Consider the following 27,285-nt stretch of genomic DNA (forward strand, 5'->3'; position numbering starts at 1 on the left):
GGGATTTTCTTTCTTTCTCTTGAAAAGGAAGTCCCCTCGCTATAATTTGTGTCCGCTGCCTATTTACACTGGACAAAAACGTTTAATTATTCATGCATTCTTGTGAATCGGGCATTAAATCCATCTTTGAGTAAATAAATGCATGATTTTTACAAAAAGTTCCAGCATAGTATTTCTAATATATTTCTTACAAAAAGATAAAACCAAGCTGTTTATGCTGGATCAATAGAACTCAAACTGCACTGCAGAAACAGGCTGATTTGGGGCTTAATGCAGTGAATGACAAGAAAAATAGCAGCCTTTGTTTGTTTTTGAAACAACCTTGTGTTAGCAGGGGGTAATGGGATGCTGTGATTCTTTGTAACACCAGTGACCGCTGGTGTTTCAGGCACATCTTAAAACTGGTTTCTATTTTATTTTGTTAGATGATTTGTCTGATATTTCCCCACTGTCTTACAATGCTGCCGGTGAAAAGCGAGCAAACCCATTGAATGAGTGAGAAACATACTAACAAAAGTCTAAGTGTAGGTTTTATGCAAAATAAATCTCACACCTTGAATCTGTCTTTTTCTGAAGCAGCAGTCCCGAACCCCCGGGCCCCGGACTGGTTGTTTGGTACCGGGCCGCGAGAGTTGAGGCTCGGGTGTGAAATTTATAGTTTTCAGGGTTTTTATCATTATTCGTTTTAGCGTTTTTAGCGTTAACTTGTTTTCCCTGGGTCTTTTCCCGTGTGTTATGAATAAATCTTTTTTTTGGTACTGGTTTTGTTTTGCTGTATTTAGCCGCAACACCTTAGAGGCCGATCCATGAAAATATTGTCAGAAATAAACCGGTCCATGGCGCAAAAAAAGGTTGGGGACCGCATATTGGCATATTAAAGAAGTTTCTGTTATTGCGTCGTGTGTGTAAATGCCTGCTCTTCCATGTGAAGCTGCAGCTCTTCTGCACATATGTAACAGTCAACAGGCTGCTGCAAACCTCAGTAAACACATTTGTATGATTCGTTTAAATACTCTCCTCCCAAAATTTACAAACACAAATACATGTGCATGTCCACACTGATTCTTTTTTCCTCCCAAGCACCAGAAGAAAGCTGCTGAATTGCCCCATGATGCTTTTAATTTTATATTTTCTTCGATGGGAATTTTACTATTAAAGCGTTTTAATTGCCGATGATATCCAGCTATATCTTTTCATTTAAACCAAGTGAATCATGAGTTGAACATGAGTAGCATCCATGTTAAACACATCTCTAGATCTTTTTTTCCACTTAAGAAGTATTAATACTTTTAGATGCACCGTTTAAGAGAAGCTGGAGGTGCTCGTTTATCTCTAACAGCTACTGTAATGCACTTTTTTACTCTGTCAGTAAAGCAGCCCCCAGCCATGCTGCTGCTGGATTACTCTCAAGTAATAGGTTAAGCAGACGATCTCATATTACATTACAGCAGTTGTTCCATAATTTATAATCTGTGGAGTAGCTTCGATTTGTGTTTTCATCACGGCTGAATTTTGCTTTTATTGTTTGTGCTAATAAAGAGGCAGAAACTCGGGCCAGGCCACAGTCAGGGAGCGCTCCTTAGATAAAATAAAAATAGAAAACAAATGAACAGCCTAATTAAGAAATTAAACCAACGTGTGCCATCACGACAGCTTCGATGGACCTTTGCACTGATTCTCCAGGTTTCTGGAGCTGCAGAGGAAGGAACGCTATTCGTCTCTACGATGGTGGTGGCAGAGAGATGTCAGTCAGAAATCACTCGCAGGTGTTTAATAATGATTCATGTCACTATTGTAGCTCATTAACTTTGTCTGCTCTCTCCCACAGTTTGTGTTTTGTCCTGTTTGTTCTCTCTTTGTTTTGGTTTCTTGGTCTTTTCGTTCCTCTGACTCCCGACTGCCTCTAAATGGCGTCCCCTCCTCCAGTCTGGTTATAGGGGCGTTCTTCCTCCCCGCTGTTGCCAAGTTCCTCTACAGGATCTTTAGGGTTTTCTCCCCCATATTGAATGCAAAGCAACAGATTTCTTTTTATTAAATTGGCACTACATAAATGAGTAACCAAATAAAACTAAATGTAGGATCAAGATGTGAATCACTTCCTCATCTCATTCATCGTGGCCATCGTGTTGTTCCCAAACTGTTTTCCTCTTCCCTTAGAGACCACCGACCTTCCCCTCGCACTGACAGGGGGGCTAAGCTCCTGTTAAATCCCAGTCGGCCTCATCTAGACGCCTTAATCACATTGAATATGGGAACTATTCCAGAGCAGTGTTAGTGGATTCAAAGTCTATTTTTAGTTTTTGACAATGACAAATGGTTAATTAGAGGTCTGTTCTTAAAGTCTTTCTTCAAGTGACTGCTCCTTGTTTGCTCCACCATGGATAAGTGTATTTTCTCTGGCAGTCCAACAGGAATGGTGCAAGGAGTCACTTCAGTAAATGAGCGCATCATCCTGTGCTGCTGCCGTTTTACATGCCAGGCACTGAGTGGTGCAAAGCAGGAAGCGTCTTCAGTTCACAACTCTTGGCTGTTACATGTCGTGCTGGTTTCTTTGATATAGTATCTATGATTTGAGGTAGCAGATTGCAAAAAATACAACACGAAAAAAAATTACAGACAAAAACTAAAACAAGGAAGCAGACGGGCAGCCTGCATTCCTCTACCATCTGCTTTCTGGCCTAGATGAAAAGCTGCTTTGAAAGCAGATTGCCTCTGGCTGAGAAAACAACTAAAATCATGCTGCATAATTAGGCAAATCAATAAGAAAACGACAAACAGAAGAACCTTGAAAAGAGGAAAGAGTCACACAAGCTGCTATCCAGCTTCTTTAAAAGCATTGTTGATTTTCCTCATCAACAATTCACACTTTCAAAAGCTGTAAGCACAGCCTCTTTTTTCAAATCCACACAAACAAACTGCTTTCATGCATCTACCACAACAACTCAATGCTACTCCTATCAAGGTTAGCATTGATGGTTTCTCCTCTGCACTTATACAACATGGCTAGGCACAAATTTAATTAGCGGGGAAACAACTGAGGAGGGGCACAGCTCGAACAGCAGGCATATGATGGAGGGCACTGTGGAGAGAAGGTTAGCTGAAAATTATGAGGGGGGAAATACGACATCCCTGTTCGTGCCAAGGGATGGCGGGAGACTGACCCTCATTCTGGGCTCTCCACCAGCCATGCTCCGATTGAAACTTACCGGAGCGTCGTGGACCAGAGTTTCCATTCTCTATCATACCAGCTGGCACTGCCCTCCTCCTTCTCAAGGAGAGGTGGCTTAAAAGGCCTGCATGTGAGGAACAAGAAGGGAGGGGAGTCTTTAAAAGTGGCATCAATCGCAAACCTCTGGTCTTTGTTTTTGACACAACACAGCACACCAACGCAAAATCGCAGGCTGTAGTTTTCATTTCAGCTATTTTGGTGCTTTGTGTCACTGTGAATTATGACAATCCGGACCAAACCGGCTCCACTGAAGCTGCAACATTTTTACAAACCAATTCTGGTTCATCTGTTTCATTCAACGATCCGCTTTCGCCCTTCTCATTCTGCGTCGCCGCCATGCTTTGTCCACCATGTGCGTATGAAAACAAAGGTGCGCTTTACCCATATTCTATCGCGATATTTCATTTTCTTATCATTGCCTAACACTGTACCGGTATTACCTACTTTAAAGTATCACTTTTTTCATAAATACACGAACAAGATTCCTGTTAAATTACAATAAAGTAAAGAATGTGCACCTATAATCTACAAAAACAATTTCTTACTATAAAAATATTACAGCACTATACTCTATAGAATATAAACTTCATTACACAATATTGTCAGATGGTTGCTTCCGATTTTACTCTTAATTTATTGTACCTACTCTAATTTTAATAAACAGTAATTGCAGGTATATCTGTACTGTATTATATATAACTATATAATAGAGGTGGGAATCACCATACATCCCACGATACGATATTATCACAATACTTAACGCACGATACGATATTATTGCAATTTTTTAAAAATATTTTGCGATATTCAGATTCTGTACATAAAGGTAAACTTTATCAATATTCATTTTATCTAATATCAAAGTCTCACACTCAGTCTTTCTCTCATTTCAGTTTTATTGTTGACAAACTGAACGGTTTGTATTACAGTCTAGTCCAACTTAACTGAATGCAACCATCTGGTACAATTATAGCTATTCTGAACTATGCAATATGAAAACTATGCAGCCCCTTCAGCAACTGAAGAATTTGAAAGTAAATTAAAACAAAATATAATTTTACATTAAACAAAAAAGTTTTAAACTTAATTAAAATAAAACATGTCTTAAATTAAAAGAAGTAAACTGTCATGTTTATTGCTGCCAAAAAAACAAGTTAAACACATTTGGACAGTGAAGGAATGTCAGGATTCTTGCTCAGAAAAAGGATCAACATGCTCTGAGCACAAAAACCTTTTTTGTAACAAAATATCGATTTCTGCTGTGCCTGTATCGATACATTATTAGCAAACAAAATATCACGATACTACACAGTATCGATTTTTTCCCCCCACCCCTACTATATAAGCATATAGGCTACCCTCTTCTCCTGCTGCTTGGACAGCAAAATGCTGCTGTATTCAACATTACACACAGGAACAGCAACCACATACACAAGCACAGACACACAGGTTCTGTACAGGAGCTGAACTCAGCCCAGAGTCAACAATAACAACCAGATCGTCTGCGATGATCCTGTGAAAAAGATCTGCAGGCTGGAGGAAAATGTGGAGAGATGAAAGGAGCGATGACCAATTGGGGAGATATGAGAGAACAAAAAGTTATCGTCACAGGCAAACCGAGCAGCTCTGATAAGAGCTGAATAAAAAACAAGGGGGGGAATGATTCTGTTCATAAACTCTCCTATGATTTTACACACAAACACACACACACACACACACACACACGGATCTAGGCTGTGTTGGCCTTGAGCGAGGAAACGAGAAGCAGAGCTTCAACCCACACGTGTGCACACCGCTCAGGATTTCCTCTGTGATAAACATGAACTCTGTAACTTCACAAAAGAACAGGCTCAATGAAACTTTACACCAACCAGCTGGAAAAATTACAACAACATGATGTGATGTAATGGAAATCCGCAACTCTCAGGGTTAGCTATGCAACCAAAGACGCTGCCCAGGACTCAACTGCCTGTCAGCAACAGGCCTCTGTATACCAGCCACAGTACAGACTGGGAGGAAGTCAAAGTCATCGATTAGAAGTAAAAAACAAACGGAGGAATGTTCTCATCACCTGAAACGAGACATCGCTGACCTGTAACTGCGTTTCCATCTATCGGTTTTATGCACATTTTGAGGTTTGACTCTTATTTGAATCTTTTAAATGATCTCAGAAGAATTAGCACCACCAGCTGTTTATAACAAAGCATGGTTGTGGGCGGAAATCTGGCTAAAATGTGGGCAACATTTGGATGCAGTTTGTGCCTTTTGCTAATTGCATTATGCGCAACGATGCCAAGGCTTCATTCCAGCCATGAATATTTATGTAACCGGGGTTTATAAATACAAGAAAACCTGTAGTCATTCATCATCACCTTAGCTGTGAGTTCCACGTTTTCTGTATTCAGTCCACAGAAAGAGTGTGAGTGAAGCAAGAAATGAAGCAGCAGAGATACCTGACAGCTAGTAAATTATGAGCTCTTGCAGACAAAAGTCTTTGCTGTGGGTATAAAGCCCTCAGGGATGGTGACAAAGACCGAAACACAATGACTCTCAACTGGGTCACGTACCCATCTTTATTCCTCACACAGGCCATTATTGCTTTGATGGCTACAAATGCACAAATGCATACACATTTATTGTGAGGCAAGAGGTCACACACGTAATTGCAAAAGCAAGGCACACAACTGCAGCACGGGCAGGAAAATACAAGCCCAGACCCCTGAGACAAACTCTGATACCCAAAGAGGGGAAAGAGGGGGCTGAAGTCTATTCCAGCTACTACAGGACGAGAGGTGGGTACGCCCAACATAACCCCACCAACTGCACCAGTCCAGAGCCCACACAGACACAAGGAAAACATGCAAACTCCACACAGAAAGAGCCCGGCCAGCTGCTGGAATCAAACTCAGGACCTTCTTGCTATGCGGCAACAGTGCTAACCACCGTACCAACAAAAATACAAAATACAGCCCACACGCAAACAAATTCAACTAGGGCCAAAGTGAAGGAATGAAGGGAGAAAAGGAATGCAGAAACAAACTCACGGGGAAATGGCTGAAAGTGCGACTGAGGTTCAAAGAAGACCTGGCAAAGCAAGAAAGAAAAGCATGGGAGCAGATATATACTGGGGGAGTGCCCGGCTAATTAGAAACAGACACGGCAGAAAATAAAAACACGGGAAGGAGAAGAGCTAAACAGGCCTGCTCGGTTATGATGAAAATCATCGAACAGTAGTAGAGGATTTATTAAACTTTTTATTTTTTTTAAGGGCGTCGTCCCATCAGAGCAGCGAAGGAGCTGGATGTAGGCTGGGTGGAGCTGGCGGGGGGGGGACTCTGTGTCTGCCGGTGCATTATCTTCAGAGCTGGATACCAGCCGTGCCAGCGTGAAAACAAACCTGTCTCCGCCAGAGCATTCAGTCCTCGGCTGTCAGGGAAATGCACAAATGGGTTTCTGTGGCAGCAGCGAGCCAGTTTTTCACTTTCATGTTTGCGCCGTGTTTTCGACATGAATTGAAGCTGCTGGAAACCAACTTCCACCCTGCTGTAGCGCTGGCAGAATGTCCTGCCCTCCCAGTTTTGCAGGGAAACGGTGTGCTGGGAAAATCGCATTCAGTCCTTTGGCAGGTATGCTTAAATACTTTGTGTGAAAATTCTCCAGACAGGAAGAGGAAAGAGAACAGAAATGCCCACTAAACAACATCGTCCCAGCATCCTGACAGGTCACAATGAATTTCTGATTGATGAATGGTCATATTTGCCTCTCCTGCTGAGGTTTAAAACACATTTCCATTCTCAGGATAGTTTGTACAGGCCAGCAAGCCTCTGCAGGGCCTTGATGCTTTTGAGACATATTACTAAACGTTCTCAGAGATACTTTAAATAAGCTGTGGTGGTTATTTTTTCATCATTTAATTTAAAATGATAAACTTCATTTTCTTTTTCCTTTACATGTAATATACTGAAGCATCTTTTTTGTTTTCATTCAGATGATTTTGGCTCATAGGTCATTAAAATAAGAAATCCAGTGCCTCTAATTATTAGAATATTTCTTAAGATCATTCAAAGGAAGGTTTGACAATATAAACGTGTCCAGTTTCATTTCATTTATACACTCAGTACTCGGTTGAGGCTCCATTAACAGAATTACTGTATCGGTGTAGTGGTGTGTGGAGTTGATCAGCTCAGGGTGCGTCTGCTGAGGTGTTACTGACGTCCAGGTTGCTTTGATAGAGCCTCCCTGGGATTCAGGCCAGGCGAGTTAGCCCAGCAATAACACGGTCGGCAAACCATCCATATGCAAAAAGTTCATCATCAGCTGGAAGCAGAAAGAGCTCTAAAATCTTCTGGTTGACTTTAGACTTGATAAAACAGCGTGGAGCATAAACAGCACCAACTCTTCACAGACTGTGGAAACTTCACTCTTCAGACGTCAGACTTTAACATCGTAATTTCAAAATAAAATACAAAACTGACTTTAATCTGAAAAGAGGACTTTCAACCACTGAGAAACAGTTCAGTCCTTTTTCTCCTCAGTCCAGATAAGATACTGTGAGGGTGTCTCTGCGTCAGCAGTGGTTTGATATCAGGACTTTGTTTGGACTTGTGTGTAGTGGCTCTGAGATACTGACACCAGCCTCCGCTCACTCAGCTGAAACTCTCCAAAGTTCTTGAATCGACTTGTCATCACAATCCTCTCAATGCTGCGGTCATCCCGGTTGCTTCTGCACCTTTTCCTACCACAGTTTTCCCTCCCAGTCAACTTTCCGTCGATATGCTTCGATGCGGCTGTGAGCGGCCGGCCTTTTCACCAACCTCCTGTGGCTTTCCCTCCTTGTGGAGGATATCTGTCAAGTCAGCAGTTTTCCTAATGTCGTGGTAGCTGGTATGGTCTAGATCCAGAGATACTGGTAATTACAATTCAAACAGTATGAATACCAGTAACTACGTTACTTCCTTCAGTTTATCGTGTTGGTATGGCAGAAAAAAATCAGATAAGTAGAAATAAGAACAAAAGCATGACACATGGTCTCATGGTTTGATTCCAGCTGTTATCTGGCCTTTGGCACATGAAGCGTGAGGATCATCAGTATAACGGTGTCTTTAAATGTGTCAAAAGGAAATAAACGGAAACACTGCAACAACTGTTAATGATGAGACAGATTTTGTTAAATCATTACAGAATGTGCTGAGTTTGTGCAGGCGTCAAGGTCACGAGACTCAAAAATATTTTTCAATGAAAGTATGAAAACTGAAAAAGGAGCAGTAGGGGGAAAGCGCAGCAGAAACAAAACAAAAAGAGAAAACTGGCTGTCAGGAGAATGACAGCGGAACTGCCACAAACACACACAGGAAGTTACAAACTCCAGTTACAAACTCAAAGAACACAAGAAAAAAGGACCTTGAGCTGAACACTCATCCAACATCTTACTGTGAAGCTCAAAGATGAAACGCTACGTCCAGATTCTCTCGGTAGAGAACATCTTTTATTAACTGCTGACTCAGTTTTAGTCAGAAAAAACTACAGGACAGTTTCTGTTTTAAGTTCAGCTGCTGGTTTTTTTTAGTCTGGGATTCAAGGACCTTCAAGGGGTCTGAGGGGGATTTGAGGTCTCCCACAAAGTATTGAATCCTTTATGTTTATTATTCTGTTTATTATTTTATTATTCTGTTCTTGATGAGGTGAAAAAGGGGAAAATATATAAGAAACAGGGCTCTGATGGGAGCTTTAGTTTTTATACGCAGCTGTCTCAGAGTCCATACTGTGCTTTGCATAATAAAATAAACTTTTATTAACTTCTTGGGTTGAAAGATGTCATTTGTACCTGATTAAGTTTCATATAATGTTTAAAACAATGTTTAATTAAGCAATGATCTGGAATAAATGTGTGTGAATATTAACCCTGTCCTGTTTGTCTATTTGGTCCCACATGAAAGACGAATAACTAGAAACTTTGTAACAGTAAGCACACACCACGACTTGGCGAACATAACAAAATTGGACACTTCGGGAAAAATCTAAATCTTAGAGCGTCTGGGTTGTTTTGGTTTGTCCAGAAGAGTCTGATTTCGTTAGGAGTGTCGAGACCCGCTAACAGAAGCTTTGTATTTTTGTATACATTGTCTGGATTAGCTGAAGCTGCCTTGACGAGGGTCTTCCACCTTTGCTAAAGGAGTTTGTAGTTTACTAAAGGTGTCGTGAATAACTGTAGGGCGGCATTAGATAAAGCTGCAAAGGGCCACACAGTGGACAGCTGAATGTAAACCTCTTTGACAGACGTGACAGAAAGCCGTTTTTTTCAGCCTGAGGCTTGAATTCATGTTTAAAAATGTTCCCTTTCAGTTGAAACGGACTTAAACAGCTTTACAGACTCACTGCAGTCGTTGGCCTTCACACTAATGACACAGCGCTAACTGCTAATGATCGTTTTATTTTCCCTGTAGGACGCCGTGGGCCACGCCGGCGTTAAACTATTATGTCAGCACTGAGCCAAGTCACCTACCTTTACTGTGGTGGTGGTGGTGGTGATGGTGGTGGCGGTGGTGGTGCGAGGAGGAAATGTGAACATGCTGGGCCAGCACGTCAGCCAGCCTGCCGGCCGCTGCCCCGCTCCTGCCGCTGCGTGTGGAGGACGAGGACGAGGAGGCTGTTGACGAGGTGGTGGTGGTGGTGGAGGAGGTGCCGTGGATTGCCCTGCTGATCCAGTGCTCCATGCTTATGCTCCCTTCCTGGCTGGACGAGGTTCCTCCGCCGCCGCCTCCGTCTTCTTCTTCACCTTCTCCTCCCTCTTCTTCATCACCGTCCCCCTGACCTTCGCCCTCTGAGCCTGAGGAGGTGTCTGAGGAAGAGAGAAGATGAGGATGGACATTAGGGTTAAAGTTTTATCCAAACCGTGGGGGGAAAAAAGGATCTTTCCAAACACCGGTGCAAACAGAGGTGTCGATGTGTAAGCCCTACTCCCCCCCTCTGCGTAAAGTTGCTGCAGGGGAGGAACACAAACTTGTTTGTGCGTGTGAAAGCTAAAACGTGTGTGCGTACACAGGTGTGTGCTTCTGCAAGTTTTGCATGGCATTTCCATAATGCCCACGGCGTTATGAGGCTAGTAGTGGTGATATGAATAACAACAGAAGCTGACCTAGTTCTCACACACACTCACTCACTCAAAGGTACTCGATTAGTGTGCACGTGTGTGTTTTCTCTCAGGGCAGATGCAGAGAGAAGGTAATTGTGCGACTGACGAGGAAAGTCCAACAATAAAAAAAACAAAAAAAATTGAAAATTCAAATATTTCAACCCAAGAGTGTTACTATGAGACGTTTGATCTTTTTAACTATAAATGGTTCCTTACCCGATAAAGGGTTAAACTGGTTTGCTGCGCTCCAGTGTGACTGACTTTAGTACACACACACATATACAGCTGGGACTCTGTACCTGTGCAACAGGTGAAACCATCTGGGAACCTGCACTAAGTTTAAGTCAAAGCCTTTACTTTGTCATTTAGCTGCGTTCATCTTCACATTTATGAAGTTGATGCTTTGGTTTGTTTTTCTTGTTTTAATAACCACTTGGAATCAGCTGCTGAAGTTGGTCAAAGTGAAACCAAAACCTGGTAAATTAGAGCAACAAACAACTAATGTTTGTTTCCACCTGATAAATGAGAGTCCAGTATTCATTCTGCTTTTAGCTCTGGGCGACCGGTGAAGAGCTTCCTGTCTGCTGTTGGGTGAGGAGCAGGTGGTGAAGCAAAACAATGAGATGAATGAAAGATGCTAAATATCAGCTGCACATTTGCTTAGTATTTTATAAAGTTAGTCACTAAGAGTGACATCTTTCACGTTACATGCTATGATGCATGTGTAAGAATTTGGTAGCGTGGCGACGTTAGCAAAACTATAATGAATCAGACTCTCTAAAGCTCGTGAGGAGCAACCTTCGTGTAATCTTAGGTGAAAAGTAAACACAAGATTTCAGCTTCTTCCTTAAACTAAAGTTAAATCTTATCTGGATAAGATTTACATTACCATTCGAACTCGTGCAGATTATATAGTAATTTTCCCTGACACTGATCTTAGTACAATAAATGTTTCAGTGGAAGACATCAGAGTTTCGTCACTGCTCCTGTGTTAGTAAATCAAATCTTAAAAGATCAATAAGAAGCTTAACATGAAAGCATGTCTACACAAATCCTTTGTATGATATACAGAGGGGAGATCCTCAATTTGGTCTCAGGCACTGTGAGCCTCCAACACCCACCATGCAAACCTTTTGTTAGTGAAGAATCAGAATAAAACTGATTTAAAGGTGAAGAGGGCTTAAACAGCTCGTTTCAAACAGTGCACTGCAGGAGGAGCTGCAAAGCTAGAGTCAAATAATATAAATATGTAGAGTTTGATGCCCAAACTGTGTATTTCTTAAAAAGAAGAAGAATTGAATTTGAAAGCAGAAAAAAACAGAAAATCAGTGTACTAGAGCTTTTATGGTGTTTTTCTTTTCGCTTTTACAATTTAACGTGTGCAATCGAGACTTTGAAAGTCATTGATACAGCTGACAGCACTAGAAAACACCATGTGACTGGATGTAGTCTTCCCATGATGCTTTGTGCTAACACACTTGATTAATGATTGTGGATCTCGTTATCCTGCTCATAACGAGATGGGGAGACTTCCAGTGACAAAATATATTGAAAGCGCAACGCTGCCAGCTGACTTACGAAGCAAATACTCAGAAAAATGCAGAAAGAGAAACGAGAAAGTGACACAAAGCGGTTCCACAGAAATATATTTCACGATGCGTTGGAAAAATTAAGAAAATGCAGCTGTGAAAATCAGTCAAAACCCGATGAGAGCACATCAGAGGCCTCTCTCACTTGTCATCTCCGCACGATACGACACGCTGCTCAGCAACACACGACTCGGCTGTCCTCGCGTGAACCTCGCTGGCTGACAGAAATGTGTGTGTGGCTGCGTGCGCACAAGTGCCTGTATGTGTGCGACTGCCTTTAATGCTCCCACAAGGTCTTTCTAAATCTGCACGATGAATTATGTGCAGTTTGTGTGTCATGTGTGCAGCTTGTTTATCTTCATTTGTGCACAACAGTAAAAATACCCGGAAATCACGTAGACGTGTGTTTGTGTGTAGTATTATGAACATTCTTGCAGAAAAAGCGTATGCACATTTGAAGCATGTGGCATGTGAGTCTTGCAAAAAGTCTGCTCAACAAAGGTCTCATTGCCATTTTGAATTTTGAATTATAAAAATTGAGCTGGGTTAAGATTCTGTTTCAGTGAAACTGTGGTCAGCAATTTATTTATCATCATCAGTCTGGCATGCATCAATGCTAGCTAACTAGCATTAAGTCAATACTGGACTCTTTCCATAAGATTCAATACAAACAGGTATTTTGCATCCAAAGCCATCATCCCCTAAAGCACAGAGGTCCATTGTTTGTCCAGGAACTGCTAAAAACACAGTGAGTTACACTGTTGCACTGACTGATGTGTTCTTTTCAGAAGACATAATTTACTTCGACTCGGTCCTACATATATCGTCCTGCTGTCCCAAATAATCACTCAAGCAGTAAATGTGTGTTAATCCATCACTACAAATAGTCCTCAGCTGTTTGGGGAAATCACCGAGCATTTTTCTCTTTTTTCTTTTTTGCCAGGGGAAAAAAACAAAACAATTTGTTGAAAGATTTGTGTATTCAGCAGGAAGCAGTGGGATTGCCAAAGATAATCATAGGAGTGCCTGAGCTAGAGAGAGCCAGAAAGCACTGAGCAAATATAGAATAATGCCAGATGTCCCATTTAATTTTATGACTTTTTTTTTTTTTTTTTAAACCAAATCTTCATCTGTTGTTTAAGATACAGAAAACCCACAGACAAGGTAAACAGCAATGACATCATCTTTCTTGCAGATTTTTAAGTTTTTGTTTTCTTTAAAAGGGTACAGTTTATAAAATCGCACCACTAGATGTCAGAAGATTGCAGATCGCAGAGTTTCTTCTATATTTCCTAGCTATGGTGGCTGCCGTGAGACAAAAAAGTCTTACAGCTGTTTATCTCTAGTGAATGTAGACCGGCAGTCCGCTGTTTACTTCAGATGGTGTTCACATCTATTTACTCTGGAGGACGAAAAACTGATACGAGTGGATGAATCAGTGAAGCTCACCTCTGCAAGTGACAGCAATACTTGCTGAGTTGAGCTGTTGAGGATATCCTGTGCTTTTCTCTCAAAGCGCTACTGTTTTTGTTGCTAATAGCTGCCGTTAGCTGTTAGCTGCCGTTAGCCTCTGTTAGCTGCCGTTAGCTGTAGCTGCCGTTAGCCTCTGTTAGCTGCTGTTAGCCTCTGTTAGCTGCCGTTAGCCTCTGTAGCTGCCGTTAGCTGCTGTTAGCCTCAGTTAGCGGCCGTTAGCCTCTGTTAGCAAAACTTTCTTTAAAATCTCCCAAACATTGCTGGACTTGGACAGACAATAAATTCTCACACAATGTGAGAATGTAATGTATGTATTTATTTTTTTCTTATCAGAGTGAAAGATTGATTTTTAGGATAAAAACATGTTACCCTATAACTGGCTGTTGGTACTGCCAGTTGTCAGCTGTCTAAAGACGGGCGGGTCTAATGTGCTGACAATAAGTAATTGTGACAGTATTGGGAATAAATATTCATGTTTATGCACATTTTTATTTGTTAGAGCCCTGACTTGAGTTCAGGAGATGAAGTGGATGATTAGGTGGAACTGTGACGTGCATCTCAGCCAGTATTTTCAAGATGGTGGGGGAATGTGGTGGCTTCCACAAACAGACACCCGCTCCTTTTTATATTTAATGGATTAATTCTAAGTTTATGAGAAAATGCATCAGTTTGTTGGATAATATAATTCCACAGTAATCAATGTATATTTGTGAGTCTGTTTTTCGATGAAATAACCTCAAAAAATGAATGAATGTACATTTAAAGGTTATTTTCTACATGTTTTCCTATTAAATATTGTGGGAAGACCTAAATCTATTTACGCTTCTAAAAATTGGCACCAGAATTAAGATTTAATAATAGTCAGATACCACGTTACATTCACCCACCTCATACTAGTTAAATATTGACACTGCCTTCAGTGGTTGGCAGGAGTCTATGGGTGTTTTGTACGTGCTGACATCTTTCTATCATTGCCACCAACTTGTGCTTAAGCGAGCCCGGCCTTTACAGCCATGCACCTCAAAGGGCCCGGACGCTTCATCACCCTGTCACCAGTTAACCTGTTTTAAGTCCAATGACAACCTTTGGTAAGTAATAACCCCTAAATACAACAAACATCCAACAAGTGCTGTCATTTAGAAGATACCCTAACCCCGTCATTCAGCAATTACATTTTCACCCTGATCAAAGTCAATCAGACACTTGCCCATTCCCAAGCTTCCAATAAAACTAGATGCACTGATTGTTATTTTACCACCTAGAGCCCAACACATAACAGGTGCCTCTGTAACAACATAATCAGAGTTATTGATTTAACTATCAGGGGTTTCAGTGTTGTGATTGGCTGCTGTGTATTCAAAGAGGAATTAACTGAATAAAACTGATTTATGTAACAAGTTTTTACCATCAATGTGTTGCTGTACATCACAGGACATAGTATAGAATAGAATAGAATAGACGTGTATTGTTATTGTATATGTACTACCAAATTATGGGTGCTCCACACCAACTGTGCAGGAATAAAATATAAATAGTAAGACAGCAGCAATAAATAATAAACAGGAGAAATATATGCAATCAGAGGGATATATACAAACTAGAGGTGGGGTGTGAGGGCATGGATCCATCTGCTTCTAATTTTGGTTAAGATGGGCTGTTAAGGAGAGCTGAAGAGTGAGAGGGAGAATGGAGGGAAGAAATAAAAAGAATATGTTGGATGAAGAGCAAGGACAAGGGAAGCCTGAGAGGGGGCAGCTGGAGATGCAAAAATAGTAAAATTGGTGTGTCCATTCAAACGAACAAACAAACAAACTGAAAATAATGAAGTGATAATGAAGTGGATCGCCACGAGGAAGCAGCCTTTGGGCATTCTGCTTCAACTGCTCCTTATTTACGTCTTTCACTGCTGTAGTTCTTCTCAGAGCTGTTAGTGTAAATCATGTCTCGTTGCTCAGTGAAGCTCAACCCTGCAGCCAAAGATATAATGGCCTCATTAACACTCTCATTAAACAACACCATTGGAATAAAGACATGGACGACTGCCACCTTCGCCAAAGGACACATCCTAGTTTGCACGCTACGGGGACACCAGCGCCTCTGTGAAGCATCCTTTAAAAACAAGCTCCATCTATCATGTATTCACATAGAGCATTCCCAATGTTTACTGGAGAAATGCTTTGTGAGAAGGAAAATCTGTGGCCATCGTATTCCGAGAATGAGTCCGGGCATTTCATACGCCATCAACACTCCACTAACTGAAAAGTCCAATCACAGATATTTGAAGAGGCAACAAATGGGATTTATAGAGTTGTTGCTCCCTGCATCGAAGCTAACGCTCAGAAGATAAAACCCTGTGGGCCAAACAGAGTCCTGCACAAACAAAACAGGAAAACGGATCTATACTGCAAGGTTTCTGTAATCTTCAAAACAGACATGGAGCAACAAGTAATTCATATGGCAATACATCACGATGGATCCTCTAGCAATGCATTATCGTTAAATGACAGAAAATGCAATACTGCCGTCCTTAATGTATGGCAGTGATTTAAAATGAAGCTTCTGCCCTTTGTTAGTCTGTGACTGTTTGACATTATTGAAATATGAGCTTATTGCCCAAACTTTAATGGAGGAGTGAAGGGAGTGACATTAACTTTAGCCGAGGCAACTAAACGTAGGGGATATTTTGGCTTTACTCGATAATTAGTGTGTTTCTGGTGATATTATAAATATGGGATTTGGAAAGAAAACCAATCAGTGTATGCAATAAATAGCTCTGTCAAACAGGTAATACTGGGCACTGTTTACCTTGTTTTCAGCTGTTAGTGTGTTTTACAGCTAACACAAGGCTTTTTTGAATATATATTATAAGATATTTCTCATTTATCGGAAACATGAAAACTGTTTGTATTTGTGTAGTTATGCTGAGGTTATATTGACCAGAAGCATTCAAGATTTTAGAGTAACCACGGTATCTAAGGCAATAAACGATCCACACAAATGATTCTGTATTTCAGACCCTTCCACTGTCTCCAATGTCTGATGCTGCTGAGTGTAACACAGCAGGTCTGGTTGTGACATTAAAAATCCTTCCTCCACGTCCCGCTCTAGCAGAGCTGTACTTCATAAATCTGCTCATTAAGAATTTAAAGATTAACCCATAAAGAACGATTGAACTGTAAAAACCGAAATTACGATACAATGAGAGATTATTGTGCCGGAAAAGTGATATTTTGCATCAATCATCCAGAATGAATGATCGCCGTCCTCTGCATTGCTAAAGACGTCTTCCAGCTGACCAATCTGATGCGAGAACTTAGAGAAATCTACTTTCTAATGAGCAAAATAAAGTGGTTCATGTTTCCTGCACTGCTGTTAGCTTACAGAGCACCCAACCGTCTCCAGGTTTTATAGAAGATGCTGACACGTCAGTCAATGACGGCTCGTCCTATTCATTCATTACCAATGTCACTACCACACGGAGATCGATACTGCAGCTACTCCTCTGCTCTTGGGGGATTTCTTCTGTTTAATATTAATGCAAACTGATCTTTTCTTTATTTTTGGTAAATGATTGAAATTTAAAAATCATCGTGCATCAACATAAACGGAAATCACATTTGCAAATGAGCATGGCGGTTTGCCAGCTGCTGCCAGAGTTAGTCAATGACGGAGTAACTCGACTGACAGCTTGAATCCCAAAGTTGGCAGATGTGACAGATGGCGGGCTATAACGTGACATTTCACGGGCTTTTCATTTCAGGCCTAAAGGAGACACCTTCTGAGAAAACCAGCGTAACTTACAGACGATAGAAACGGCACAAAATAGCCTCTGCTGCAGAGAGACAGAGCCAGAATAAACATGAAGCCACTGAATATATGAGATAGCATCTATAGATATTTACATTCTGTCTCTTTGTGAAAAACATTGCTGACTTTGATTTTGATCAATTTTTTGCTGATATTCTGTAGTGATGGAGGATAAATCTTACCGACTATATTTCCTGCGGTGCCACCAACATGTCAGAAACTAACCTTGCCCAGTGTTTAAACACAACACATCAAAACTTCCTGATCTTTTAGATGAAGTTTCTTCTTCTTTCAGCTGCTCCCTTCAGGAGTAACCACATCGACTCATCTGCCATATCCCTAACACCCTCCTCTGCATGTCCTTCTCTACATCTATGTACCTCCTCTGAAGCCTTCCTCTTTTCCTCCTGCCTGGCAGCTCCATCTTCCATCCTTTATCTAGTATATTAACTTTTCCATTAGTACTTACAACCAAACAAAGTGTACCGTTTCTGCCTCAGTATTGGTAGAGTAAAAATAAACTTATTTTTTTATATCAATAGTACACAAAGATTTCTTTCTGTTTTCTCCTGAGAGTCTGAGCCTCACAAGGACACAGCTCCTGCTGTTTTAAGCTTCCTTTGGTTCTTTTCATTAGTTGGTATTATTGAAAAACCAGCTGAACTCCTGGTATTGTCAGAATTCATTCACAATATGCACACAGTCAGGATAAAGCAATGAAAACTAATTATTAAAATGATCATTTTCGTTCATTGGCTTCAAATGTGAAAGTTTAGTGTGTCCTTTACCTGGTGGTGTGTAGGCGTCCATGGAGCTCTGGACCACAAGCGACCGCCTCTTTGAAGGCATCGGCACCGCCATCTTTCTTTCTTTGTGCTTTGCCAGGGCTGCCTGCACCGCCTCCGTGTGCACATCTGGAAACATATGCAGGACATATAAAAAGTCTCTGTTAGTTCCTTCTCATTCACAGTGATATAATGAATAATCACATAATCAGAGATGTTTTTTAAAACTACACTTCAGTGAGCTAACTCGGTGTTAGCTGTTGAATTCCTTTTTGTCGGCACAAATGAAAATTACTCTGCAGATACTCCAAGGGTGCTTAAGATTTGGTTATCCAAAGTAAGAGGTTACTGGTTTCCCCCAGCATTTATTGCTCCTCTATAATACAAAGTGAGAACTGTGAATTTAAAAGCTTCTTAGTATGATACACTATATATTTTTTCCCCCAAAGTATTCCTAGACCAACGTACCGTCAAACATCAGGGCTGGAGAGCAGCCGACTGATGTAACTGGGAGAGGATGAGGTAATACATATAGTATATGTATTATTATGTATACCTGTGGCTCTTTAGCCGCTAAAGTACTGCATGTTTCCTAGCAACAGGCTAAATTTACCCCTTATTAGCATTTAAGTTCCTTAAAAAAAAGCATTCTATAATATTTAGTTACATAATATCACATTTAAAAAAGGTTTAATTATGCATCATATGTTATCATGCATGCACTAAGAGCTCTGATGTCCAGTGCAAACATACAAATTAGATGGAGTCCATCCTGCAGCAGCAGCACACAGAGACAGAGCAGCAAACAAGAGCAGGACTATCCTCTGTGTTTCTCTGTGTTTGTGCTGCACGGTTCTCTTTACAACGAGCACCATGTTCCCATTTATTCTCATTCAGTTTACGTGCACAAACATTCCCAGCCTGACAGCAGCTCCCATGAGGCCCTGTGGTTTCTGACTGGATTAGGTGCAGGGCGTGTCGGCGAAGATGTTTTGTAAATTGGTGTTTTTAAGAGTGAGATAGAGTGCTGCATACAGAGCCACAGCTGGGTTTGTTTGAATGGTGCCCACTGCCAAAAAAAGGCAAACGCCACAAACGCCACCAGAGCAAACGGGCGTTTGGCCCGATAGTGACATTAAGACATTAGTCAGAACGAACGGGGCTCACAGACGTCCGGTTGTTTGGCTTGTGGATGTGCTTATATAAGGGGAACAGAGGTAATTTAAATCTCAAGTGCACATTTATTGTCTTCCGGTTGACTGAGTGTGACTGTGCAGTGTGTGAAAGCGAGCATGTGGCATTTAAAGGTGCTCACGTGGCTCTTCTTTTTCAGTTCACTGGGTTAAACGGGTTTTGTAAGGATTTATTATGCATCAGATCAAACTTTAATAGCTTCAATTCTCCAACAGCTTGTAGGGACATAATAATAAAGTAAGCCCACTTCCACCACCTGTCAAGGAATTCAAGCTTTACAGCACCACATTGTTTCTTTTCTTATTGGTTTCCTGTCTATCTGTATTACCATCGTTTGATGTCAGTAGAACAAATTCCTACAAATTACTTTTGAATAAGATGCCACTGAAAAGATTGAAATCCTGAGTTAATCCTGTATTAATCTTTAGTCAACACCAGATGGAACGAAACTGAACCGCATCTTACAAGAGCTGTGGAAGATTTGTCAGGAGCTCATTGCATAGATGTAAAGCAAACACTGGATTTGTTGTAGCTCGTTCTGCATGTAGCAAGAAGACTCAGGATATCAACGAAGATGTAGTTTTCCTGATGTCTGAGAAAGTCATCAGAGCTGGAGCAATATACTTCAAGACCTTCAGAGGCCAAAATCTATCCAAAAACCACCAAACACTAATCGGTTTTGCCTGATCTGAAATACAAGTACATGTATTTGCATAAAAGAAGTAATATGAAGTATTAAGTTATAGCAGTTATTAAACCTGATTTCATCAATGATATTTAAATTTATTCAGTCAAGAACTCCAAATTATAATCAGTCGACTTTACTGGGAGAAGCTGGGAAGTCCTTCAGTTTAAATCTACCTTTCACTTCTCTAACAGTCGTGAACAAATATTTCTCTGTGATTGATGACATCACTATTTTTCAATTAACCTGGTCTGTGTGAGGGGAAAAAATGAGGCATATTTGAAAGATAACAGGGACACAACTAAATGCCAACAAGGTCTCACCTGATCGGTAACGTTCGTCTCTGGAGCCAGAAGACCGCCGGCGGTGGTAGCGGGAGGACGACGACGGGGTGACGGGCGTTCTCCTCTCCTGGCCCATGGACGGATCCATTCCTAAGGCGCAGTGATGCTGATTAAAATTGTATCTAATGACATAAACAATGGTGACATTACATTTTGGCGAGAGGTCTCAAGGCACCTGGTGTTTTGCATGCTCGCTGACTGACAAGGATTAATGAGAAGCAGCTATTAACAAATGGAAGCCTGGTAATAAACTTGATTACACCTGCTACCACCAGCCCAAATGTCAGCTGTGAAAACGTCTATCAAGGTGATTCTCTCCACTGTTGGTCACAAATACTCATGAGTGGCTGGAATATTGTTTTAAAAATAGTCATAACCTGAGAACACATGAAACACCATCAGCCACAGACTGGCCTCTCCAGAGCAGAGAAAGCGGCCAATTCATGGAGACTACTTCAAGAAAGGAAAAGAAGGTTTGTCTACAAGATTTCAGGCTGTGTTGAAGAATAAAAGTGGTCAAAAAATATTGACTTTGACCTTGTATAAAACACTGATTTTGTCTTATATACTGTATTCCCATGAATGTTTGCACAGTTCAATAAATCGCTACTCCCATTTCTTGTCGAGAAATGGCAGGTGGCTCAAGACTTTTGCACAGTAAGCAAAATATGTCGTCTCAGTCGACACAACAATTTATGATTCAAAAAGTAAGAGTCCTCACAAATCAGGAAGATGTAAATCATCACACTTACTTTAAGACTGGCTTTAGTTATTTTATCACAACACAGTTATTAGTCTCCTAAAGAAATCTGTATCAGAAATCAGAAAAAACTAGAAGCATTTTAAAACTTCTAAATCTAAAACGTACACAACAGATCAGTCTTGGTTCACACTTGTACAAACACACATATCTTTAAGCATGCACAAACACACTCACTCAGAGAAAACAACCTCCCTACATAGCAATCAATAAGTCTGATGATAATAACCACCCTGTTACTGACAGCTACAACCGATCCACAGCCGGTGATTTATGGCCATCTATCTCAGCTTCATACTTCTACCCTCGTCTGTCTTCATTAGAGCTCTCAGCGTGGCTCAGAGTGCCGCTGTTGCTCAGGCGAAAAGCTAAAAGTTGATTAGCCAATCATTAACGACTACCGGGAAGCACAGGAATAAACGACAGATCTGGAAAACACCTCGCCTTCTTGTTTCCTCTGGGGAACCGAGAAGGATGGATTTCCCTTTCTCCCGATTCAGTCAACTAGCTCTTTGTCCTGCTTCCTTTCCTTATACTCGTTCTGCACACACACTGCACAGCTGTCTATTTGGCTGCTAAAAACAGGCTATACAACTGTTCAACAGGCTGTTTTATGTAACGCCAAACCTCTTACATATACAAGCTCAAAAACGCAAACCAAAAACGAACTGAAGCTCAGGATTCAGAGCAGGTCACCTGCTGATCTGAAGGTTGGTGCTTCGATCCCCATCTGCTCAAGTCTGTCTGCAAAGATACTTAGAACCCCAAGTTTGCTTTCTGATGCCTCGATCGGAGTTTGAATGTTAGATAGAAAGAACTTACACACGCAAAGCACAAAACAAAGTGTTTATATAAACGTGGAAAGTAGTATGAAGTGCTCAGTTTGAGTAGAAAAGCACAATACAAGAACCAGTCCACATGTATATTTATATACTGTATGTTGTCATCCTTTCTTTTATAAACAGTTGTTTATGTGCAGGTCGTGGTGTTACATGATGCGTGTCTCTTTAGGTGCCCATAGTAAAGCTCATCGATGTTGAACCAGTGAAACCATCAACATAACACATTTATTTTATTTTTATTTACACAAATAAGAGATTTGCTTCGATCAGCGGCACTCTGGCTGGAAAAACAGAAAAAATAAGAAGCTTCACATCAAGTAGAAACAGACTGCATCGTGTCAGCATGTTTTGATGTACGTTCTGAGATCTATTAGCAAGTCTACACAGTATTTATTAATCCCTGTATGACCTGAAATCTACAAGCAGCAAGTTTTACACAATAAACTTTCACAAAACACATAAAATAATCACAGATTTTCCCTCCAACTCACATCAACCACTAATTCTAACAAAAAACACTTCATTTTTTCTTTTTGCTTTTCACACTATAAAAACCGTACATGAGTCTGTTGAACCAATTTGATAAATATACTAAATTCAGCTAAAATTCCTTCATAATCAGCATCTTGCTTTAAAAAAATGCCGGTCTTTGGATTGTGGGAGAAAGCTGGAAATAAACACTAACACAGTTAAGCTTCTTTGTCCTTTGGCTGGTTGAGAAAGATATGAGGGGGGAAAAGCCAAATAAAGGAACATCAACACTGCACATCATCCTGTGCCAACACCAACATGGTTAATGCTGATTATAGCAATCATAATTTTTTTTTAAAAAAGAAAAAAGAAGAAGCTCAGGAAGCAATATAATTAAAAAAAGAAACCAAGTGTACTATATGTGGTTTTTTCACTTTCAGGAAATTACATAATGTGCTCTTACAGAAAATGCCCTCTTCTTACAGGCATCTAATGCAACAAATGTTTTGCATGCTTGAAGCACGACACAGAAGGACTGACAACCGTAATGTGCTGTGAGAAAGTAACTTTTATAGACCACAGACAGATCACAACTGTGCCTTTGCTATATGCACAATATTGAATGTGCATACATTCATTGAAGTCAGCAGAATAACTACATAAAGAAAATATTCATATTACACCAAATGTATAAATTTGTACGAAATTACTTCATTTCCTCTCAGAAAATGTATTTAAAAGTATTACAGCAAATGCGAATAGATAAATGTAAACATAGGAGGACATTCGTGAGGCATCGTACAATGTTTACAAAGTAGAAGTGGTTACAACTCTGTCAGTAGTTACAGGTTTTCTGAAATCAGAGCTCTGCAGTTGAAAGGTGTTTTCTAGCTCCCACACCAAAGCGCTTAACATCAAACCTGATCGCGCCTGACCCGCCTACTTGAGCTTGCACAGCTCAGCGGCGGCTCCTTCTGAAAGCCAAAGTCCGATATGGAGCGGCTGAGTGAACTTTGTGGAGGAGTTTTACGGTATCGGTGACACTGTAGAAGGACAAAACACCTGCACTGTGATCCAGGTACACTCCCACCCTGGAGGACCAGGTACCTGGGATTGGGGTTCTAGTGTTGTTATACTTGAATTCGTAGCTATTTTTGAAACAGTCTAAAGCCCAAGACTTGTCATTGTTCCCAAACACGCATTCAGCGAAGCTCCTCGTTCTGCTGATACTCTTGTATGAGACGGCTACTAAAACGCCTTTCCTGCTCCTCTCCACTTCCAGGTAGTGGCGTCCAGCAGATCCCTCTGCCGTTCAGCCCTTTCTGCTGCGGCTGAGACTTTGATATGACCTTTATGATCGTCTTTGGAACAGAGATAACAGATGCAGTGCTGATCAGTGCGACAGAACAACTTCATCACCTCTTGATGGCGAGAGCAGATGTTTTCCTGAAGACTTGCACTTGCTTCCACAACCCTGTGTTTCCTCAAGGGAGGTATATCATAGTGAGGCTGGAGGTGCGCCTCACAATATGAAGCCAAACACTGCAGACAGGACTTGGAGGCTTTCGTTTCATTCAAAAAGCAATTCGTAGTTCCTGTAAAGTCTGATTTTTCAGGTCTGAGGTGTTAACCAGAATTCCACAATGCGTACATTTTTACATCGCTTTCACTGTAATTCATAGTTATTCCGGCTGATAGGCAATCAGTATATACCTGTAGATAATCACAAAGAGTGTGATGATGTGATAAACCTGAATATACAGGCTTGTAAAAGCAGGTCAGTTTGCCAAGTCATGAAACAGGAGAAGATTTGTTGGCATGTAACCGCAGCTATTTTTAGAAACTCTAACCGCAGTCATCGTGTGAAGGAAAACGTTTTGGAGAACTCGGGGGAATTCTTACAACTCTGGCAAGAGTCGACAGGGCTGTCAGAAACTTCTGTTGCTAGCTCAAACAAACATAAGGACATTTTATAATCTGGGCCATGAAAGGGCCAAACAAGTTATTCATTTGTTCAAAGAACCACAGAAGTCTCATGAAAGTTTGCCCAACCATTTCGACGGTGCTTTGTAGACTTGGAAAAGGCTTGCGACTGGGACAAACTAGCTATTATACGGGGAAAATGTTTAAAACACCAATTTGAAGCAGCTGGAAAATGGGTCCACACTCGGTTTACTCAGGCCTGGTCGCTGCAGAGGTCGTGGCCTCGTCTTTCCAAGTTAGAGTAAGATGCAGCTGGAGACTGGTGTTTAACTCTAATCTAATTGAGCTTTAAGCTACATTTATCAGTTTACAGTACTGTTCCTACCAAGGACCGTGGTTATGGTCAAAACCGGCTTTATAAATAACCATTATCACATTATTATTATTATCTTTTCCACAGAGGTTTTAGGCCCTCTGTTAGAGATGAGCTGAGTAACTTTTATATAGTTGAGATTTGGAAATGGACCATGAACACCTTGGTCTAAAAGTATTCTGTGCACAGTAACAAGCCAGCCGACAGTTTAGTTTAAGTATCCTAGAATTTTACCAAAATCCACATTTACAAGTACTTTCAAGTAATCAAATTGGAAATTCTAATAATGATTGATTCAAACCATCATGGGTTTAAAAATAGCTTTTTATTGGTTGGTGAAATTATTCCTTGAAGACAGTTTATGTTTCAAATTTCTTTTTTAAAAAAAACCCTAGAAGTTATCTTACTGACCCCAAATCAGTGCTCTGAGTCTACAGCTGTACACTAGAGTTCACTTAAAGTAAATGCAAGAGAAGGAAAGTTTTTCATTTTCTATTTTTTCTATTTTGGCTGAATGTAATGACATCAAAGTGATAAATTCTCAGTACTGGAGGGAAAAGGAGAATCAAACTATATCACCCTGACTCCTTACAAAGCAGTGCGGATTAAAGCTGAAATACACCACGGGGAAGGAAACTGTGCTGGTGTGTGTGTGTGTGTGTGTGTGTGTGTGTGTGTGTGTGTGTGTGTGTGTGTGTGCGCGCTTGTTACACAAGGAGAAAAGGAGTATTGTGTTGTTAAGTGTGTTCAAGAGAGGGTCTGAAAAATGGGGAAAAGGGGTTATTGTGCATGTGTGTGTGTGTGTGTGTGTGTGCGTGTGCACAAGAAGAGTACATTACAGGACTGAAAGGAATGAGGAGTGTTGGATTCATGCTGGGTTGTTCTTGTATTACTCATCCTCCATGGACTCAGATGCCTTTCACTGTCGACCTGGTTTGTCATTAGGTTACGGTTAGAGTTAAGGTTAGAGTTACGGTTAGAGTTAAGGTTAGGTGGGTAGAGACTGTAGTTACAGTTCAGGTAAGGCTCCAGGAAATCAGTGTTAGTTGGTGAAATGTTCTTAGAAGTGATTTAAACGTGAATGTGTTAGCGGCCAAGCAACACAAGGAGGAGTGTGTGTCATCTGCCCCCCCACAGAGAACTGGGGACGACCCCCCGCTGGGTCTGGATGTGAATACCACACATTCTCTCCATCCCACACTCCTCATTCCATCCCATAATGCACTTCCTGCCATTCTCCCTGCCTATGAGTACATAGGCAGGGAGTTCTTCACAGTCATTCTGACTTCTTTCAAAAGAAAACAAACCCCTACTATCAGTCCGTTAGACGAAACACTGAAATAAAGTTAAATGTGTATCTTCTTACGAGGACCTTCAACAAAACACAGGCACGATCAGCTCTGCCTTACTTGTGAAAATCTCTGTGATGACAAAGCTGCCCGAAATGGGATTTACTGTGTGTCCTGTTAAACATCGACAAGGAGAGAAAAAAGTGCTGTATTGAGCCAAAGACAAAAGAAGGTTTCATGATGCACACACACACACTCGTTTTCATATCTTAGTGAGGACATCTTACCCTAACCATCAATAATCCTACCCCTCAGCCTAAACCATAGCCTAACTGTAACCCTGACACTAAAACCACATTCTGAGCCTCAAACTCGTGGGAACGGGCGTTTTGTCCCCATCAGTGACTGTTGGTCCCCACAAGTACAGTAGCATGACAATTTTGTGTCCTCACAAAGATGTCTAAACGTGCACACCGAGTAGCTGAGATGTGTGCGCTTCACTCCCCTGAGTGCAGTCTGAAAGGACAGAATCAAAAGAACCCACAACGATGGATCCATCGTGGAAAAGCTGTCACTGCTTTATTGGAAGGTCAGCCCTCATCCACGCTGATCAAATGGGAAGACCCGGACACTCTCAGACATGCACAACATTTTAAGAGACTGAAGTGTCACTGGAGACCAGCAGACACACTGGCTCTACAAAAGCTATTACTGGGAGCTGTTATTAATGAGAGGCTGAGCCTTCAGCTATCGGGCTCCCCCCTCCTGCAAAACCAGCTCCTAGTTTGGATTCGGGAGTCCGACACGCTCTCTAGTTTTAGGATTAGACTCCAAACTTTCCTTTTTAATAAAGCTTACAGTGAGGGCTGCTGACCTTGGACCATCCTTCAGTTATGCTGCTGTTGCTTGTATTTCTCCTCCACTCGTCTCTTTTCACTCCCCAAATGTTTATACATCATTAAATCGTGTCTGTTATCGCCCTCTCTTTTACGCTGCTGTGTTTGTGTGAGACTGGGAGAGAGAACAACATGGTCGGGGTATCAAATAATGAGGTCAGTGTACGTACAAGTAATCCTTGAAGATTAGGCTCAAGATTAATCTAAACACTCAGTTTCAGACAAGTTTTTCTCCTCTTGCCTCTGAACGATACCAGCTATCATCATCTCAGACAAAGCTCTGGCTTTGAGCACATAAGCCCCGCCCACTAGCTATTCAAATATTCTGTTTATGAGGAGCAGCCAATCAGAACAGCTGGACTGATAAATAAGGATTATTTTGAACTGTGAATCATGCAAAGCTACTATAGTTGTAGAACAGCACATAGGGAGGTGTGAGTGAGCAGTTCAGTTAAAAGGGCAGGATGAAGCTTTAAAGAGCAGCCTGTTTTAC

At 41.1% G+C, this 27,285-nt stretch overlaps 1 protein-coding gene and 2 long non-coding RNA genes across 7 annotated transcripts in view; 1 reads left to right on the forward strand and 2 right to left on the reverse strand.

Moving 5' to 3' along the window:
• The window catches only part of dip2ca (disco-interacting protein 2 homolog Ca), a 192,307-nt gene that overhangs the window by 59,675 nt on the left and 105,347 nt on the right, over nt 1–27,285 (reverse strand). For 4 of the 5 annotated variants that reach the window (XM_040049481.1, XM_040049480.1, XM_040049483.1 and 1 more), the window contains 4 exons: nt 20,218–20,328; nt 18,019–18,144; nt 9,732–10,067; nt 3,207–3,293 (listed from right to left, as the gene is read on the reverse strand). In XM_040049481.1, coding sequence (XP_039905415.1) covers nt 3,207–3,293; nt 9,732–10,067; nt 18,019–18,144; nt 20,218–20,328 — 660 coding nt within the window. The remainder of the gene's footprint in view (nt 1–3,206; nt 3,294–9,731; nt 10,068–18,018; nt 18,145–20,217; nt 20,329–27,285) is intronic. The other variant, XM_040049482.1, reaches the window with a different exon arrangement.
• LOC120744903 lies at nt 9,601–25,980 on the forward strand. Its single transcript, XR_005698485.1, has 3 exons — nt 9,601–9,611; nt 13,986–13,988; nt 25,874–25,980. It is a non-coding gene; the product is annotated as an uncharacterized LOC120744903 (long non-coding RNA).
• On the reverse strand, nt 22,682–27,279 carry LOC120744902. The gene is made up of 2 exons (XR_005698484.1): nt 25,992–27,279; nt 22,682–25,807 (listed from the first exon to the last, which is right to left on the reverse strand). It is a non-coding gene; the product is annotated as an uncharacterized LOC120744902 (long non-coding RNA).

The sequence above is a fragment of the Simochromis diagramma genome, unplaced genomic scaffold (genome assembly GCF_900408965.1).
Source record: "Simochromis diagramma unplaced genomic scaffold, fSimDia1.1 OVJJ01000355.1, whole genome shotgun sequence".
NCBI lineage: Eukaryota > Metazoa > Chordata > Actinopteri > Cichliformes > Cichlidae > Simochromis > Simochromis diagramma.